The sequence below is a fragment of the Aphis gossypii genome, chromosome X (genome assembly GCF_020184175.1).
Source record: "Aphis gossypii isolate Hap1 chromosome X, ASM2018417v2, whole genome shotgun sequence".
NCBI lineage: Eukaryota > Metazoa > Arthropoda > Insecta > Hemiptera > Aphididae > Aphis > Aphis gossypii.
In genome coordinates, this window is record NC_065533.1 from 55,010,300 (window position 1) to 55,028,799 (window position 18,500).

Genomic DNA, 18,500 nt, shown 5'->3' on the forward strand with positions numbered 1-18,500 from the left:
ACACTACATAATTCTTATAATTATTATATATCAAATTGTTGAGTTAAATTGTTTTTACTGCCTCTATTATATTCATTTTCTGCTATCTTTATTTAAAATACTTATATGAATAACAATTACTTATACCTATATTTAAATTATTGGTTCGATAATTCCATTACATGTTTTATAGACGTTAGACACACATTACTTCAATAACAAATATCGCAGACAAAATATATATCTTGTAATTACATAACGTTAGTTTTACGTAGGTGTTTGATTACTAAACCGAAAATATTAATACCTACCTATATTTTGTGTCTCTACCTACGCTTTACTGTATATCTATTAATATTCGTATCATTGAATCAAAGCTGTCGGGAACTTATAGTTATTTACTTTAACAAGCTATAAATTAATGTATATTTACCGAGAATACTCAATACTATTATTTATTATTTTATTATTTAATATTAATTTTAATTGCTATTATTGATGTTAAATGTTTATACCCGTAGTCGTTTTGTCTTATAGGTATTTAGGGTTACATAATAATATAATGATAATATATTTATGTCACATACTCACGTTTACATATCGTAATCATTCTTTTAGTAAAACGGACATTCAGTTCATGAAAAAAAAAACGATCATACCGTGCTCAGGGTTTTTGAATGCATAAAATGAATAATTTGCTTCCATCAGGTTAGAGGGATAAGTCTTTTTTAAACATCACGAAATGACAAAAAATCGGACAACTTTTCATAATATAAATGTACCAAATGATCGCATTGCATAATAATTAATTGCATTATATTATCAGGATATCCATTTGGGTTTTTATTAGTAAGTTGGTAATTTCTGCTTATGTTTTAACTTTTCTATCAAAAAACGCATTAATTACTCCTATGCCTTTTTTAGGTTATCCGTGTTACGTCTGAGTAGTTAACGTCATTATATAATTCATATTGTTACTGTCGGACGAATCAGTCAGATATATTGAGAATATTATCTTACATTAAAACTTTCAGAATCGAGGATAACAAAGTTAGATACTTACAACATGGGTATAACACAGAAAAAATACGGAGACAACAATAAAATATAAATTTATATTATGTAAAATTGCAGTTTTATTATATTTTTGTAGATATAGCAAGAGTGTAATTTAAAGACAAATAATTAAGCTCACGTGAAACAGTCGTTGAAATATGTTAAGGACAAGGTTATTGTAATTATTAAAATGTTAGTAATAAAAATAACAATAAATCAACGTCCAGATAAAGATATTAATTGCTTGATGTGATTATTTAGTACCTATATCTAATGAAAAAAATACTTATAAAAATAGTAAATATATTTTCAGTGATTACATACTGTTTTATACAAAATTACAAGTTTTACTTCATAAGTATTATAATAAACAATTTTAACGTTAAATAAGAAAAAATATTCATTTCATATAAAAAAAAAAAAATGTTAAAATGCTGTAATGTATAACTAGCTACCTCCAGTCTACATTTATTTAATTGTTTTCCAATATAAATATAATATAACATAAACAATTTTATGTATTCACCAAAAACATGATCGTTAAATTATTAAAATATGAAATTGTACAACTAAACTATAACTCAAACGAAATGAATCATTTTTTATTTCTTATTTTAATTGAAAAATGTTCATAGTTATGTTTTTTTTTTTATTTTTTTCGTAAAGACATGTTATAAATTACAATTGTTTTTTTTTCATCAGTTAATGACCTTTATCATATAATAAAACAGTTGCTGGTTAGATATTGATTATCGCGGACTTAGTGCCTGGTGAAGCCAATATGTTGGTATTATCACTACGTTGTTGTCCACAGTACTATCTAGAATCTTGTTTCCATCATTAGAGAACAGTTGCCTTTGATGATTTATTATTTTTAAATTAAAACCAATGATCTGAACTATCGCTGATTGCTATTCAGGCCTCAATTATTATATTATGTAACTAGAAATTTGGTCTTTGTTGATATATACAGAAATATAGTTTTGTAATAATCAAATTTAATTGCAATCATGATGTCTGAGTCCGAAAAAGTGAAGTTATTTCGTCATTTGATTTTATTGTTAAAAATACAAAAATATATTAAAAAGATATGTAAATTATACAAGAATTTTTTATTTTATATTATTATATTCAAAATGTTCTTATTTATTTGAACGCATTTTTATTTATTAAAATAAAGTTGCTGAAAATCTTTGTGAAGATACGCAGGTGTCAAAATATTTCACAGACGTTTCATTTTATTAGTTTGATTAAAATAAATGTATAAAATTTAAATGTTATGCTAAAGTCAATAAAATAAATTATTATTGTTTTATTCCGTTTGGTTTTTTTTTTTTTGCTCCCTCCTCCCACTAATAAAAAATAGTGAAAACACTGGATAACCTGCTACCATTGTATTATCTACTAAATTGATATTTTTATAAAAATGAGTTCTAATTAATTCAATTTAAAGATATAAAACTCACTGAAGGTCAACTTTAAAACAGTATCCAACTATTTGAGATTTTTAAATGTATTTGATACGATGCATTTTAAGGAAATATTATCTGCTATTGAAGTACAAGAAGATTATATCATTCTGAAATTATAGCTACAAATTTAAACAAAATGGTTAACACCTTACAGCAATATTACACTACTTAAATAACACACAAAAAAATGAAATATAATACTTTGAAACGTATACATTTCAAAATAAATAAAATGTTATAGATATTTATAAGTTTTTTAGAAGATTATAATTATAGGATGTCATTAGATTTTTGTTACATTTTATTGCATTGTATAAAATCATTAATGCTAAATATATTATAATTATTAATAAATGGTTATCATTTTATTTCAAGATGTATATACCAGGTACCTACCTACTATATTTTTATAACTTTTTTTTTGTTATTACTGACGCACTAATCAAATTTAAATGAAAAATATTCATAATTACACTTGAAATAACTATAAGAATAGTATATTGTATTCGAACAGTTTTGTGTCATATTTCCATTTTTTTTTTTTAAATAAAAAGTATATTAAGTACCTAAACGTGCGAATTTTTACTTTTAAATAACTTGTACTTAGTTATAATCGAAAACATCAATATCATTATTTGAAAATTATTTCTGAATTAAAATAAGTTTATTATGTTATACTTATATAATTTTTATATATAAAAAAAACACAAGTACACGTATTTTTAAATAGAATAATGTGCTCGAAAAGATAAAGTTTAAGTACTTCTTAAAACTTTTTTCCGTAACTATTATGTAAGCAACGGTAGTTATAATATTATACGTAAAATAAATTTTAAATTAAAAATAAATGTTTATAGTATAGGTATTGATAGAAAGTGAAACGCAAACAAGTAACAACTAACAAATTTAAAGAAAATGAAAAATATGTATTTAAATAAAACTGTGATGAAAAAAAACTATTTTTGGTCATGTTCAGACTATATAGGTATTTTTATTTTATAATAGATACTATACTTATTATAAAAAAAAAAACAGTCTTGAATATAATTTTTAATAAACCTTTGATATATAATGTACAAAAAACTCGAATTTTATGGTTGGCTCTAACTATACTTTACCTACTCAACAGATGAAAAAATATTTAGTATAAAATATAATAATAATAATACTTTAAAGACTTCAGTTAAATGGTTACATACAATATTTCAAAATATTTCACTGTTTCAGAAAAAAATATAAATATGCATTTTATTATATTATATTATTATATTACATATATTACAATAACGAACATTATCATGTCATATAGTATAATACCTATACAATCTATTTGTTAAATTTATCGTTTAACGAAAAGTTTTCTATTGCATGAAATATATTCCATTTTGTTTTTACACTAAGAAATACGAAACAAATATCAATGAGTGAATACACAAATTAATTTTCTAACTTTCAAATTAAATACCTATACATTGTATAATATATATAAATATACACTATTATTTCACTATATAAAATTCCAGCGTGTATTTCATGAAAAAGCATTCACTTATCATACTTTTTTTCTGTATTTTATTAAATGATGAAAAATGGTTTCGGTTTCATGAATTGAGTAAGATTTTATTAAAAAGTATCTACTCTAATTTTATTGAAAACTCCGAATTATTATTTAATCTAAATAATTGTTATTAACATTATAATATTATTACATAATTTGATTATTGATATATACAGAGAAAATTATATTTAACGAAGTCTCATGGGGAACGGAAAAAAATCGTATTATAGAGGGATTTGTTAAATAGAATTAACGTATAATTAAAAATGAAGGTCATGGTTCTCAAAAATAATTAGTTAAATAGAAAATTTCGTTAAATGGAAGTTTGTTATTTGGAAGTTACACTGTATATAATACATTACAGGAGTATTTAATATTTATTGAACCATTTACTTTATAATAACACATAATACGAACAAGTTTAATATCTAAATATAACGTAATTGAGTTAACGCCTACCTAATTTCATACGAGTATTTATAATAATAAATTAAACTAGTTAAAATAAGGAGAAACTGTAAACTGTTTTTTTTTTCTTTACAGTATAAATAATTTAATAATTTAAAATATAACATTGTGTAAACTTTGACAAAGTCAGTCAATAAACTTTCTAAAATTACTTCAAACTAAATGGTAAAATTCGTCCATTTTTACGAATAAAACTAATAAAAAAAAAAATGTAATAGCTGGGAATACCTACATTTAAGTATAGTATTTATCAATTTAAATTTACAATGAATATCAACATAATGTACAAAAAAGTATTTTCTCGTAGTATAATATAATATAATATAATATGCAATGAAAGCTTATTTATTTATATAACACCTACTTGTAACTTAATATTTATTTCAAATGTATAATTCGTTTTTAACTACACAATCGAATTTTTATAAAAAATTAAGGTTAAATTAAATAGCATCTAAGTACTTATTTTTTATTACCTAAGAATAACACTTTTCTCATTTGAAAAGCATATTTTAATAATATTTTATTTTATCACTTACACGCGTTAATAATATAACATAAAAAAGTTAAATATACAATTTCAATGGAAATATATTATATACATGGGTTCATTATTTAAAATACAGTTTCACTGTAAGTTTATTTGTTAGTGACATATTTTAAAATATATATTTTTTATTATTATTTTTGATATTGGTATTTGGTAAATTTATCTAATTCACAATATGTTACATTTTTTTAAATTTTAGATAGAAATAATTTAAGATGATGTTATTATCAATAACACTTTGCTCTCAAAGGTGGCGGACCTAAGAATATATTTTTATTTTATACTCGGTTTCACAAACTGCACTGAAAACTATAGAATATCCAATACATTAATTACTACCAAAGATATTGGAATACTAATTCAAATACATGGTTGAATTTAAAAGATAGTTAAGTTTGGCGATACTTGACAACACAACATGACTATAGGTAATTCAAGCCAATTTATTCGAGTTGCCGTCACACTGAATGTGTGCGAACCATCAGCAGACAGCGATTACATATATTCAGTTCAGCGAAAGATTATGTCGCTTTCCCAAGAAAATAATATTCTCTGCGAATCCACATGCGACATCATGTCACTGCAGTGGAACTGTTCTCGTGGGGATATATAGATTCGGAATATTTTCTTATTGACTGAAGTGTAAGTAGTTGTACTTGATTATTTTGTAATGCGTACGAGTGCAAATAGGAAACGGTCAAATGGTCTTCAATACAAAAAGGTTTTCTAGTTAAAAAAAAAATGATAAACTGTGGTCTGTAATATATCTATAGAATCCTGTTTAATTTTAACAACGTTTTAAAGCGATATCTGATACAAAAACGAAATATAGTATTCTGTATACAGTATCTATACAGTACTTATACACACTACCTAGTATACTAAGTACTATAATAGTACCTGAAAGTAACCGTGAGTAAGCAACTAAATAGGTACATTAATGTAAATATGACTATTTGAGAGACAGGCACCACTAAACAGGTAAATAGTAGTACTGCGAATTTCGTTACTATGTCACCAAAATAGTATTAACCAAAATACAACGATTGAGAAACTACTTTAATAACTCTGAAGTGTATACGTATATGAGCTGAAAATTAATTTATATTAAAATCCATTTGACGAACCTAATATTAATTTATATTTAAGGCATTTATGTGGATTATTTATCACAGGCCTATATAAGTGGTAGATAAATAAATATGCCCCAGGGTTTGTTACATGTTACTTTAGGAGAGAAGTAAATGTGATTACGTGAAACATTTTTAATGGTCATATTAAATATTAACAACTACAAATATTTCGTAGTAAGCACCCGTGTGTAAAAGATTGAACCGCATAATCAATGCAAAATGTGATAGTTACTCGTGGGAAATACAAATATTCAAGTAGAATTGATAAATTATCTAGGTTCTTACTACCTACCAACAATAAACTGATAAGATATAAATAAATAAAACTACGAAAACTATACCAACGTGGCAACGCAAATTCAGTTTATTAACACATTTTAGAAGATCTAGTAAATGTTAGCGCCAGCTTTACTTTATACGTAACTTTAGATTTTTGTATTTTTGATATTAAGTATCTAGATTGAAGACACATTGAAAATGGGTTACTGAATCCCATAAGAGTTCAACGTTCGTAATAAAATATAAAATAATATTTTCGATCACACCATGTTTATACACTCTACATGCATAAAGCTACGACTAGTTTAGATGAGTCTATGTATTGGCAATAAGATACAGAGTGGTTCTTTTAATGATGAAAATTCGTTATATCTGAAAAAATACCTTTGTTTTTGAACATTTTATTATTAAATATTTAATTTTTATTAGAAAATATTATAACTTATAAGTTTTAATGAGCGCGTGGAGTAGTAAACTTTAAAATCTTCATCATCTAATCACTTTTAAATAAAATGTTCTTGTTTTGTTATATATATATATAAATAATTCATTTGATATTTGACATTTATTTTGTACTTATATATTAAAAGTTTTAATTTTGTCCAATTATAAAATTAAAAACCAAAAGTAATATACTTAGTTGTTTTAACATCGAACCTAACATATAAGTGTTATAAATATAGTCAATATAATATGAGGAATGAATGAAATGTTTTAAATTTCGAAAAAAAAAAATCAAAAATTAACCAACCCTTTTCAAAATAAAGAAGTGCGTTCTTTGTTAAAATAATCACTCTGTAAAGACAAACGATCCACAATTACATGCATATTTAAATGTAATGTTTATTTAGGTTTTGACATAAAAACATGAATACCTACATATTAAAAATATATAACATTATAATATCTGACATATCTGATATTAGATTTGATATAACTGTCAACTTCAAAAACTATGTAACATAATATATAACAGAGAGCGATAAGATTAAAAAACTACTTGTTAATAGTCAATGAACAGGAATAATAAATAGATGTACATACATTTTGACACGTCATAACATATCTATACAAATGTTAATGAGTAATAAATAAGTAACATAGTTAATAGAACACGGAAGTTATTGTGTTACAATTATTTGCAGTTTTTACTTTTTTAAGTACTTAGGCACCAACTTTTTTAAATTTTTTAGGCGGATATGCTTCAAAACCGCCATATAAATCTCACTCAACTTAGAAGTGATTTATTTTAAGGGGGATAATAGTCATTTTTTTATTTATACATATAATGATATTTGAGACTATCAATTTATCGACACCAGTGATCAAAAGACATTACTTAGTAAACAATAAAAACTGTTGGGGACATTTTAGCTTTCAGCACATTATCTACTGAAAAATGGGTGGAGGGTAAAGCCTATATACGATGACTTACCGATATTTAGCTTTTACTTTATTTATAATACAAAAACATAGTCAACTATTACTACAATGGAATCGTAGAAAATGTACAATTTCCATTCTACACGTGTTTCAGTATAATCACGATGTTCTATTCCGAATTACTAAAAACTCGTAGAAATATTTTAAATTTGATGAAAATGCACTGGATTAGTTTATGGTAAAATTTTTTGTAATTTTTTTTTTTATATATAATTTAAATAGCCCAATTCATCATTCGAATTAGTGAATTGCATCACAATGTCCAAATTTCAAAAAATAGTATGTCTTAGTATAATTTATTAATGGATATTATTCGTTTTATATTCTACTTCAACGTATAAGATTTTTTTTTATTTGAATTATTTTTTAACTACTGAACCTAGATTAGTTTGCCATCATCACACTTGTCTCATAATAATATCATACATTAGAGTTATATTATATCTAAAAAAGAAAGGAATATCAATGGTACCTTTTTAGTTATATCCTTTATTACTTTTACCTTATGAAGGGTAACGACGAGAATGAAGATTTTATGTAAAGAACAAACAATTTTAGTACAAGAGTAGATGTATACTAGAGAATTCTGCGATGAGATTTTACCTATTTAAGGTAATGAGCGAAATTTTGAAAGATACACAAGTTATAGAGTGAGGTGTCATGATGAATAATGTTAAGGTTATTACTTATTAGTAGAAATTTGTAAGAAGTGAACGAATGATTGTAAGAGCGATGAAAGATGAACAGGTGAAGGGTCTAAGTATAAGTAAAAGTAAAACAGAGATATTTGTTTATGATTTTGGAGGAAGTAATTGAGAAGTTGACGAGGTATTTGATGAAAATTATTGTGACTTAATATCAGACGTCCAAAAAATGGCTGTTTTGAGATTAATTTGAAAAAACAAGGTTATTTATAAGTGTTTAAACCTATAAAAAAATTCAATCGAAAGTCAAATTATTTTTTTATAAGCATTTAAAATTAAAACAAATGACATAGGATAAATTTTGAAAAAATTATTCACTAGATCAAAATTCTTAAAATTTAATACAAGATTCGCATTAGTTGTTCATACTGAAACCATAAAATCTAAAAAAATGTACAAAACAGCAATTACTTTTTTATAAACATTGTCAGTTAAAGTTGTTTTATGAAATTATTTATCTAAGCGAAACATAGTAATGTTAATTATTTTGTTATAATTTAAAAATATTTTTTTTGGAAACTTTAAACTTTCACAAATATTATATTATTGTGACATTTTTGATATATTTTAAAATGAAATCTATTCATATTATTATGAATTTGTTTTTGTAGTTATACGGTATTTACAGAACGAAAAAAAAATTTTTGATTTGTATAAATTTTTATAATATGGTATAAACGACAAAAATGTATTTATATTATAATAAAATTGAATACTATATTATCCAAGAAAAAATGATATCAACCTACCGTAATATTATAAATAAAATAAATAGCTCAAAAAAAAAACCTATCACAAGTACCTATAGGATATTTATTGTAATTTTATATGCTTACATACTGTTTCCACTCAGAATCGTTTTTAGTATACAATGATATATCATTAAATTCAAAATTAACACAACCATAATATTTGACTCACTCTACGTCCAATGTAGGTACAATATAATTATGGTACTCACTGGCATACATTTTTTTTTTACTATTGTTATAGTACTAACCATGTAAATTCTTTTTGTAAATATAAAGCGATAGGTTTTACCCAAATATTAATTAATAATATCTTATTCATATATATATATATTATGTATACATAATTTTGTAGTTTTTATTGTTTGAATACATCGTTACTAATAATTAATTAATAAAATCTTAAATCCTAATGTCGACTGATTGGTAGAAAAATTCCCATATATATTTTTTTATTATTATTATTGTTATTACTTATAAATTTTAAGTTGCAATAATATGTATTATTATAAATATTTATTATGTTGAGCATTTGATTTTTGAACTCAAAGTAGTTCATTGATTATTTTGTCACTAAAACTTCAGTCCCTATAAAACTACATAAATTTATTTGAAAATTATTTAAAACAGAACCTAATTTAAATTGATATTTGTACACTTTAAACTAATTATATTTATTAAATTGTACGCTTAGTCTCTGTATAATCAAATAAAATATTGTCTATTGAATAATATGGTTATGGCCTATGGTACAATAATTGCAATAGAGCTACATAAATTTCAAACTAAATGTTATAAAGAATCACGACATTCATTTACCTATCAAGAAATGTTTACGATTAGTTTACAGGTCATCTTATATACGATATTACAGGGTTGAATAAATCAAAAACAATTTAGACAATTAATTTGAAACGTTAAAATTGATGCACGCTAAAGAAATACATTTACAATGTTTCAGTTTTATCAGGCTTTTTCTGATATTTTAATTGTGCATTGTATACTCTGATTATTTGAATTATTTTTTATTTTAGATTTTCGAAATCATATCCTAAATAATTCAAACTACCTATTTGTAAATTCCCAAAAGTATGTATTGTACTTAATATTTTATTGTTATTTGTCTCAATGTAAACATAAATATAAAGAGTATAATTATTTTTGAAACTTTCATAAAAACAATTTTAATTGCACTTTGTGGCGTTTGTACACAATATTTAATTAATTTTAATTTCTTTCACTATAAAATATCTTCAAAAAAAAAAAAAAATAAAAAAAATATATATTGTTAATAATGAAATAGTGAACTAATGAACTAGTCAAAGTATTATAATTACAACTTGGAGATATATTATGTAAATAAATGTTTAATTAACCGACTTTGACAAGTGTAAAATCCATTTCAAAAGATTTCCAACAAAATGAGCTTTCTCTTTTTTTTATTTACTAGATTTTAAGGCTTTCAAATTATTAGTTAAATTCTTTAACCTTGAGTGGTTTTTGTTATAAGATGCATTTAAAACAATAGTAATGACTACTAAAATTGCCTTTTTTACATCTTAATATATATGTATTTGGTCATAAATATATGATTTTACATATTATGTTAAAAGTTATATAATATGTTTTAAAATAAGAACTAGAAGGGTTAGATTAAACCTGATAAAGTAATATCACAAAAAGTTAGAAAAATAGAATAGATTAATAGGTTAGGTTAATAGATTAGGTAACTGTTTTACTTTATTTCAGTAATTTTTACTTCAAAAAGTATAATTATACTTACTATTAAGCAAGATGAAATAATTTAAACTACATATAGCTTTTTACAAGCATTTTTGCTTTTAATTTTTGGATTTTACAATTAACTATTGAAAGCACGAAAAGTTAATTTAGCCAAAAGTTTGTGTCTTATAAAAGCAGTAAAAAATTAGGAAATTTAAATTCAAATGAAGATAAGATAGCTTTTGAATTTTTATGATTATGCAAGTAATGTGTCTTAAGTTTAAGATACATAAAATATAAATAAATACTTACAAGTTAATCATACCATACTCAATGTATATGTATCATATGTATATATAGTCATGTAGATTTAATAAATACCTAAGTATATTATATTGATGTGTAAGCGTACTATGTATGTTCTGTTTTGAATTATGTAGATAATACTTCAAGTTATTAAGAAATTTGAGTCGTATTATTATCGTGATCCAGATACAAAACATATAAATTTATAAATAATTTATTAAACACAAAAAAATACTAAATTATAAATTACGTAAGAGTATAACGAAACAATTGTCTCTTACCAATCAGTTAACGTTATTTACGTCATATTTATAATAACTGAAAAATAATATTGTCAACAAATTATATTTGTTAATCTTTAATGTCCTTGTCAAATGCCATTACAAACATTTTTATCCTAAAGTGGTCTCTAAAACTAATAATTTAATACAAGTCACCTATATTTCAAATAACTCTTTCCACAGGATTTACACTACTGGATTTACGATTTATAAAACCAATAAATAAATAATTGATTAAATAATTGGTAACTTCCTCTTTACATCACTCACGCTCCTTACACAATCCATTTTAACAATATAATTAATAATTATACGTATTGTATAGATCGATTAACGTATTGAATGAAAAAAAGTATTCAAAAAGATAAAAATGCTTTTTTACTAATTTATTTTTAAAAGTTTATTAATTATCATGATGAAAAATGTTACTGGAATTTGATCTAAATAGAAGTATACCTAATTAAAATGAATTTTTTTTTAACATTAAATAATTAATGAAAAAATAATCAAAGGTATTTTATTTTCTTATTGTTGTATAGTTATATAATTGTTTGTTATTTAATTGTTATGATTGTACTATAATTTTAAATTGATCTATTTAAAATTGAAGATATATGTACAGTGTACACTGTATATATCATATAGATCTTAGCATGACTAAATATTTTCAATCATGTCGTTCGACGTTCATTTCTGACCCATATTTTAAAATATATCACTGTTTATATTAAAAATGATATAAAATAATTATTATAATGATAATAAATACTTTTTATCGAGTATGCTGAAATAAATATAAGTTTTTGAAATAGGAAATGGGTAAACATCTATATTATATCTATCGATAGATGGTAATACTAAAATTTGATCGTTTAGTCTCTTAATTTTAGTGTAGGTATGTTATTCAATATTTTTTAAAATGCTCATAATACCTAAAATTCTAAACAAATTAAATTTGAAACTATCATTACCATTATATATGAATAAATTCTGTATTACATTTTCACACTTCATTAATTAACTTTTTTTTTCGATTTAAAATTGAAAATTGTGTACAAATATTAAATGAGAACCAAATTTATTAAAAAAAAATCTACGGTTTCTATCGTATAATGTACGCAAGTAGAATAGTGGAACATAAAAAAATTCAGAAAGTTGCATTTTTCTCATTTTATGATTCCCAATCCGAGTTTTGATAGAAATTCAAAAAATAGCTTAGAATGTTTAGATATTACTACATACATTATTCGATGTAGACACCTATATAAATAAAATCAATAGCTTAAAAAACAATAAAATATTTTAAATGTAAGTAATTCAAACTTAATATATATTTAGTTTTATACATATATATAATATACTTTAATACCAAAATGTTTAATAACTAGGTATATAGAAACTAGGTATCATAGATAAACAATTACGAAAATCTTTACTTAGTTTTAAAAACCATCATTATAGTACGAATTAATTTTAATAATCGTTTTATTTTAAATGTATCTAAATTTTATTAAAAATTATGGTTTTTATAAATAATGCTAAAATATATCTGTAAAATAGCTATTCTTAATTATTTCAAAATGGCAGTATTAAATAAATTATTGAACTTAAGATTCGTCAAGTAAATTATTTACTCAGAATGAATTGTATGTAATATTTTGTAAATATGTGGTCAAAATGTATTAAACTAATTTGAACGCATGCCTCATAAATTAAAAAAACATTTTAACAATATTACGTGTGTTTTTAATTATCGAATAATGTTATACTACGTACGTGTATAATTTTAGAAGTATCAAAATATTGTAAATTAAAATTTTCAGTGTGTTAAGTGAAATTTGTGTATTGATATTTAATTATTCAATTAATATTAATTTAGTATACAGGTAAGTAGGTCTTAATGACATATAATATTAGGATTTATTTGTGAGATTCTACTTCTATATTTGTCATATTTCTTTCTGTTATACAAATATGTTCTTAAAATATCAATGCATTTAAATATTTCCCACAGACAATAAATTCTTAAAATTTTGAAATATAAAAAATTTTAGATAGTTAAAACTTATTTGTAAGTTGGTTATATAATATTGTAGTTGTCTAATATTCTAAATAAATTTGTATTTAAACTAAAAATGTATTACCTCCATTCCATTGTGATCTCGAGAAGATGAAGCTACCGGACTAGGATAATTAAAACGGGCACGATCGGGATGCAAATATACAGAACTAAATCGTCTTGATGTCGATGGGCCTGGAATGTCATACATTTCAATTGTGGATGAACTGCAGGGTTTATTCATCCTTTGAGCTGGACTTGCCTAAATAAACACATTACATATTAAGTTATAATATTTTCTTTATATATTTAGCTTACAGCTATTAGGTTTATTTTTGATAAAAAAAAAACTATTTTTAACAGTTTAGGCTATACAGTGCAGAGGGTAAATTAAATTTTGCAGTAGTTTTTGTAGAAGAAGAATTCTGGTGGACCTTTTTAAACAGTTACCAGCTCAAAGAAACATATAAATAGACAGAGGGGAGACTGTCGGTGACTTAGGTTTGTACCATCACTACACAACTCCTACAACCATATAAAAATGCATATATAGGCGCATAATTAAAAGACCACTTAATTAATTACCACACATACAAATCAAAATTAACTCAAACTAATTTTGTGATATTTTTGTGTAAGGAAGAACTGAATTCATACAAGAAATTTCTGCAGTTGTTTAATTTCTTCCTTTAAAAAAAAAAAAAAAAAAAAAAAAAAAAAAAAAAAAAAAAAAAAAAAAAACGCCTATGTAAATAAAAACTTATAACATACCTGCACAGATTCGATTCCAGAGTCCCCACTTTGTATAATAAAACTATGTTCCTTAACTCCAAGATTTGGTGAAGCCAAATCAGCGTTCTGTTTAGACCACAATGGAATCATTTGTATGGGCGTTTCTTCTTTCATTATTTTTTCATCGTGACCGTTATAGTGGGTGTTACTCATTTCAATTTCAATGTCAGGAAACTTCTTTTTCTTTGATCTATCCCACTTCATTTTATTCTCCATTAAAGGAATCTGGAAATACAATAAAATAAAATATACATTAGTAAGTGCATGAAGAATTGAGTTAATGGTAAAATACAAAAAGTATAAAAAAAAAAAACGAAAATTATATCTGCGATTTATTTATTGAAACTATAAATATTCTAAAACAAAGTCTAGATCACAAATACGAGTTCAACGTCTATCACTCAAAACAATAAACTATTAAAAAAAAAACAAATAGGTATTAAAATAGATAGCTATTAGCTTTAAGTCTAGAATTTAAAAAAATTACATTTTCAACTTGGATAGTAAAGAAATTTCACAAATATTAGCAATACCTATTCAAAAACGATTAAATTATTTTGAAAATAATATCAAAAATACTAGGTAATACAAATATTTTGTTAAAATTTCAAATACCTATCTACGATTATTTATTTTTAAATAAACAACAAAATAACAAACTCGATTTTTTTTTTTTTAATTTTAATTTTAATTTTTACCATTAATTAAAACTTTAAAATGTGCTAAATAATATTTATTTTTACTTAATTATCATATAGTACCAATTACGCTAGGTCCTATAGTTATTAATGATAAATTCAAATAGGTACTTAAGAATGTGTTATATAATATTTGGAAATTCAAAAATAAAATTTCTGCAAAGTTAAATTTAAAAATTTAAATCGCTATTGTCCTTATATAGTCACAGTTCTTCATAAAATTATTAATATTATTTAGGTATTTTTTAATTTTCCCTAATCATCTATATTGATATACTAAGAAAATAGCAATTTAAATGCATAAAATATGTGGTTTGACTGTTTTCGATTTTAAATATACATATAAAAATAATGAATAAAACAAAACTGTGCTAAAAAAAAAAAAGTGAAATGGGTAGATTTATTGTTTGGCAACTTCAGACATAATATTGATATCATAGTAACTGTGAAAGAATCTTATTGGAATTCAGAACTGTTGCGTATAATAAAGATATTTAGCATACACTATAAATTTAAGAAGAAAGATCAAAAGAAAAATTGTATTTAAAACCAAGTACGAGCATAAAATATAACAGGAAAATTTAAAGTTTGAACATTAGAATTCACTTAATATCATTTTCCATAATCAAAGCTTTAAAATAATCTTTAAAAAGGCATATTTTGAAGTGCAGCCGTTCAGTTAATGTATTTATTTTGAGAACACGTTTCTATAAAAGAATTTAAGTACTAAGTTCTGACAAAAAAAAAAACTTTTCAATAGCTATTTTGCTAAGTAAAGATGGATTTTCAATACGATTCTCAGTCTTTGTGTTGAGTTGGCAATTTCTAAATGCATATTGTTTCATGCTTTAATATTACTCTGTATGACATACGTATTATAAAATAATGGCATTCCAAAACTAATGACATTTCTAAGATTTTAATTAGATTGCTTCTTTTTAGTTTTACGCATATCTTAATTAGTAATTTAACCATTATTTTCATCACTTATTTTAATTTGAATTTATATTTCCAAATAACATGAAATCCAAACCAATTTTGTCGTTAATATTATTAAGGTTATTTATCGTTGAAAAGGTAAATAAACCAAAATCAAAATAAATTTTACGTCATTTATTCAGCATCTAGGGACAATGTAGAGTACTTAAACATCTTAAACATTATAATATAAAAACAAAAACTATTCACATTATTCAATCATTGTAATCTACGATATTTTTACATCTCAACATTTAATTAATCAATTAATAATAAATAATAAAAATAACTGTTTCTGTCTTTATGAAAATTAATTGGTCATTATGTTAACCAAGAAAAAAGTTCATTTAAAAATAAAATCATACTAACTTTTTCAAAATAATTTAAATAAATAACACGTTTTTTTTATAATACAATTCTCAAATTAAAATTAGTCTTAAAAACCGTTTAAATGTAATTCATGAACTAATTAAAAGCTTAATTTTAGATTTAGTAGTTTTTCATTGATAATTTTTTTTGTCTGTTTTTTTTTATATTAAGTATCTAAAATGGATAAATAGATAAAAAGGTACATTAGTCATTTTCGAATATTAGAAAGAAAATGTATAGAATCTCATAGAAAATTATCGCAATTTGTCGGAAAAATGGAAAAATGTAAGATAGCAATCTTAAACTTTTAACTAAGTGTACAAAAATATACATTAGCACAATTTAATTTTTAAAATATTATGGTATCTACATTTGGTATAGATGTAAGTAAAAAAGTTAATAATTCTAAATTTTTTTAACATTTTTTTTCGTTATTTTTATAAATATATAATTTATAATACAAATAATTGGATGTGAAATGGATTATTCAAATCATTGAATATATGATTAACCATGTTATATAAAGTTTATTACGATATAACACGAGATCACTAATAACAATAGATTTTCATCATCTGAAATATATTTCCAACACAAATATTAATTAATAATTATAAATAATAACACTAATTTAAATTATGAACGGAGCGATGAATATATTAATTTTATTATCAAGTGTATTTATTTTATTTTTTTGTGGATAAGTACACAATAAGTAATTTAAAGTTGAAATCTTGACGAAATTCATAAAAATTGCGAAGATGAATAAATTATTTTGTAGTCAGAAATTCATAAAACTTATTGTTTTTATAGGTACCTAAAATTTAAAACTTGAATATAAGTTTCTTTATTAGTTATTCGACCTATATATGGAAAATAATTCTACCAGAAAACTAAATCAATTTTTATGAGGATTTAAAGTTTAAATGTTTACATCATTCGATATTTAACTGTAAAATAATTATTTCTCCTCAAACAATTTTTGATTAAAAAAAAATAATAACATTATATACTTAAAATTGTCAATAAATGTTTAGGTATATTATAGTTTTCATTACGCCATTAAAAATTATTTAAATTGTTTCAACTCTTTTTGAATTATTTATAGGTAGGTATAGGAATTTTTTAATATTTTTAGTTTTTTTTTTTCTATAAATTTCAATAATAAATTTAAAAATACAAGATTCCACAAAAATTATTCTTATATCTGTATAAAAATTTTAGAAAAACGTGAGCATTGGATAAATACTTTTTTTATTATGCATTTGAAGTTAAAATTTTGACAATATATGGAAACGTTTGCAAAGTATTTTGTAGTTAAAAATTAATCAAAACTTTTCTTTTTTTGTATAAGCTTTAGTATTACAAATTCTTCATAAGTATTGCATACTAAAACCATAAAATCTAAAAAAAAGACAATAATTTTTTTAATACATTTTAAGTTTCAATTTGGACCAAATACCTTATTTAAACGACATGTTAATTATTTTGTTTATAATTTAAAAACATAATTTGTGAGAACTTATATAATTCTATGTATTTTATATTATTATGAATTTTTACTATACACAATAAGTATTTTGATTCATTTTAAAATATTATTTGTTTATTGGTAAGTACTACAAATCTATTTGTATTGTGTTACGGTATTTACAGAAGAATTTTATTACATTTCGAATTATAAAATATGTATAATATGGTATAAATATATATTATTTTAATAATTAAATACTTATAAGTAATAATATATTAAAATAGATGCAATATTTTCGGAAACAGTTATATCAATTTACTAGAATAATACTAAAAGCATAATAAATTACTTTAATATGCATAAGTATAGAAAAAAATATCATCAGTTGGTGATATAGGTTGGTTATCCGTTTCCGCTCAAAATCAGTTTT

At 22.8% G+C, this 18,500-nt stretch overlaps 2 protein-coding genes across 3 annotated transcripts in view; one reads left to right on the plus strand and one right to left on the minus strand.

Annotated features, from left to right (window-relative positions):
- Positions 1-14,182, plus strand: part of LOC114126432 (fatty acid CoA ligase Acsl3) — a 120,118-nt gene extending 105,936 nt beyond the window's left edge. The window contains exon 15 of the mRNA XM_050205763.1: positions 14,173-14,182. The gene's annotated coding sequence lies outside the window, so the exon portion shown is untranslated. The remainder of the gene's footprint in view (positions 1-14,172) is intronic.
- The window catches only part of LOC114127276 (uncharacterized), a 48,099-nt gene that overhangs the window by 6,659 nt on the left and 22,940 nt on the right, over positions 1-18,500 (minus strand). For both annotated transcript variants that reach the window (XM_027991466.2, XM_050205769.1), the window contains 2 exons: positions 14,531-14,776; positions 13,845-14,021 (listed from right to left, as the gene is read on the minus strand). In XM_027991466.2, the coding sequence (XP_027847267.2) occupies positions 13,845-14,021; positions 14,531-14,776 (423 nt within the window). The remainder of the gene's footprint in view (positions 1-13,844; positions 14,022-14,530; positions 14,777-18,500) is intronic.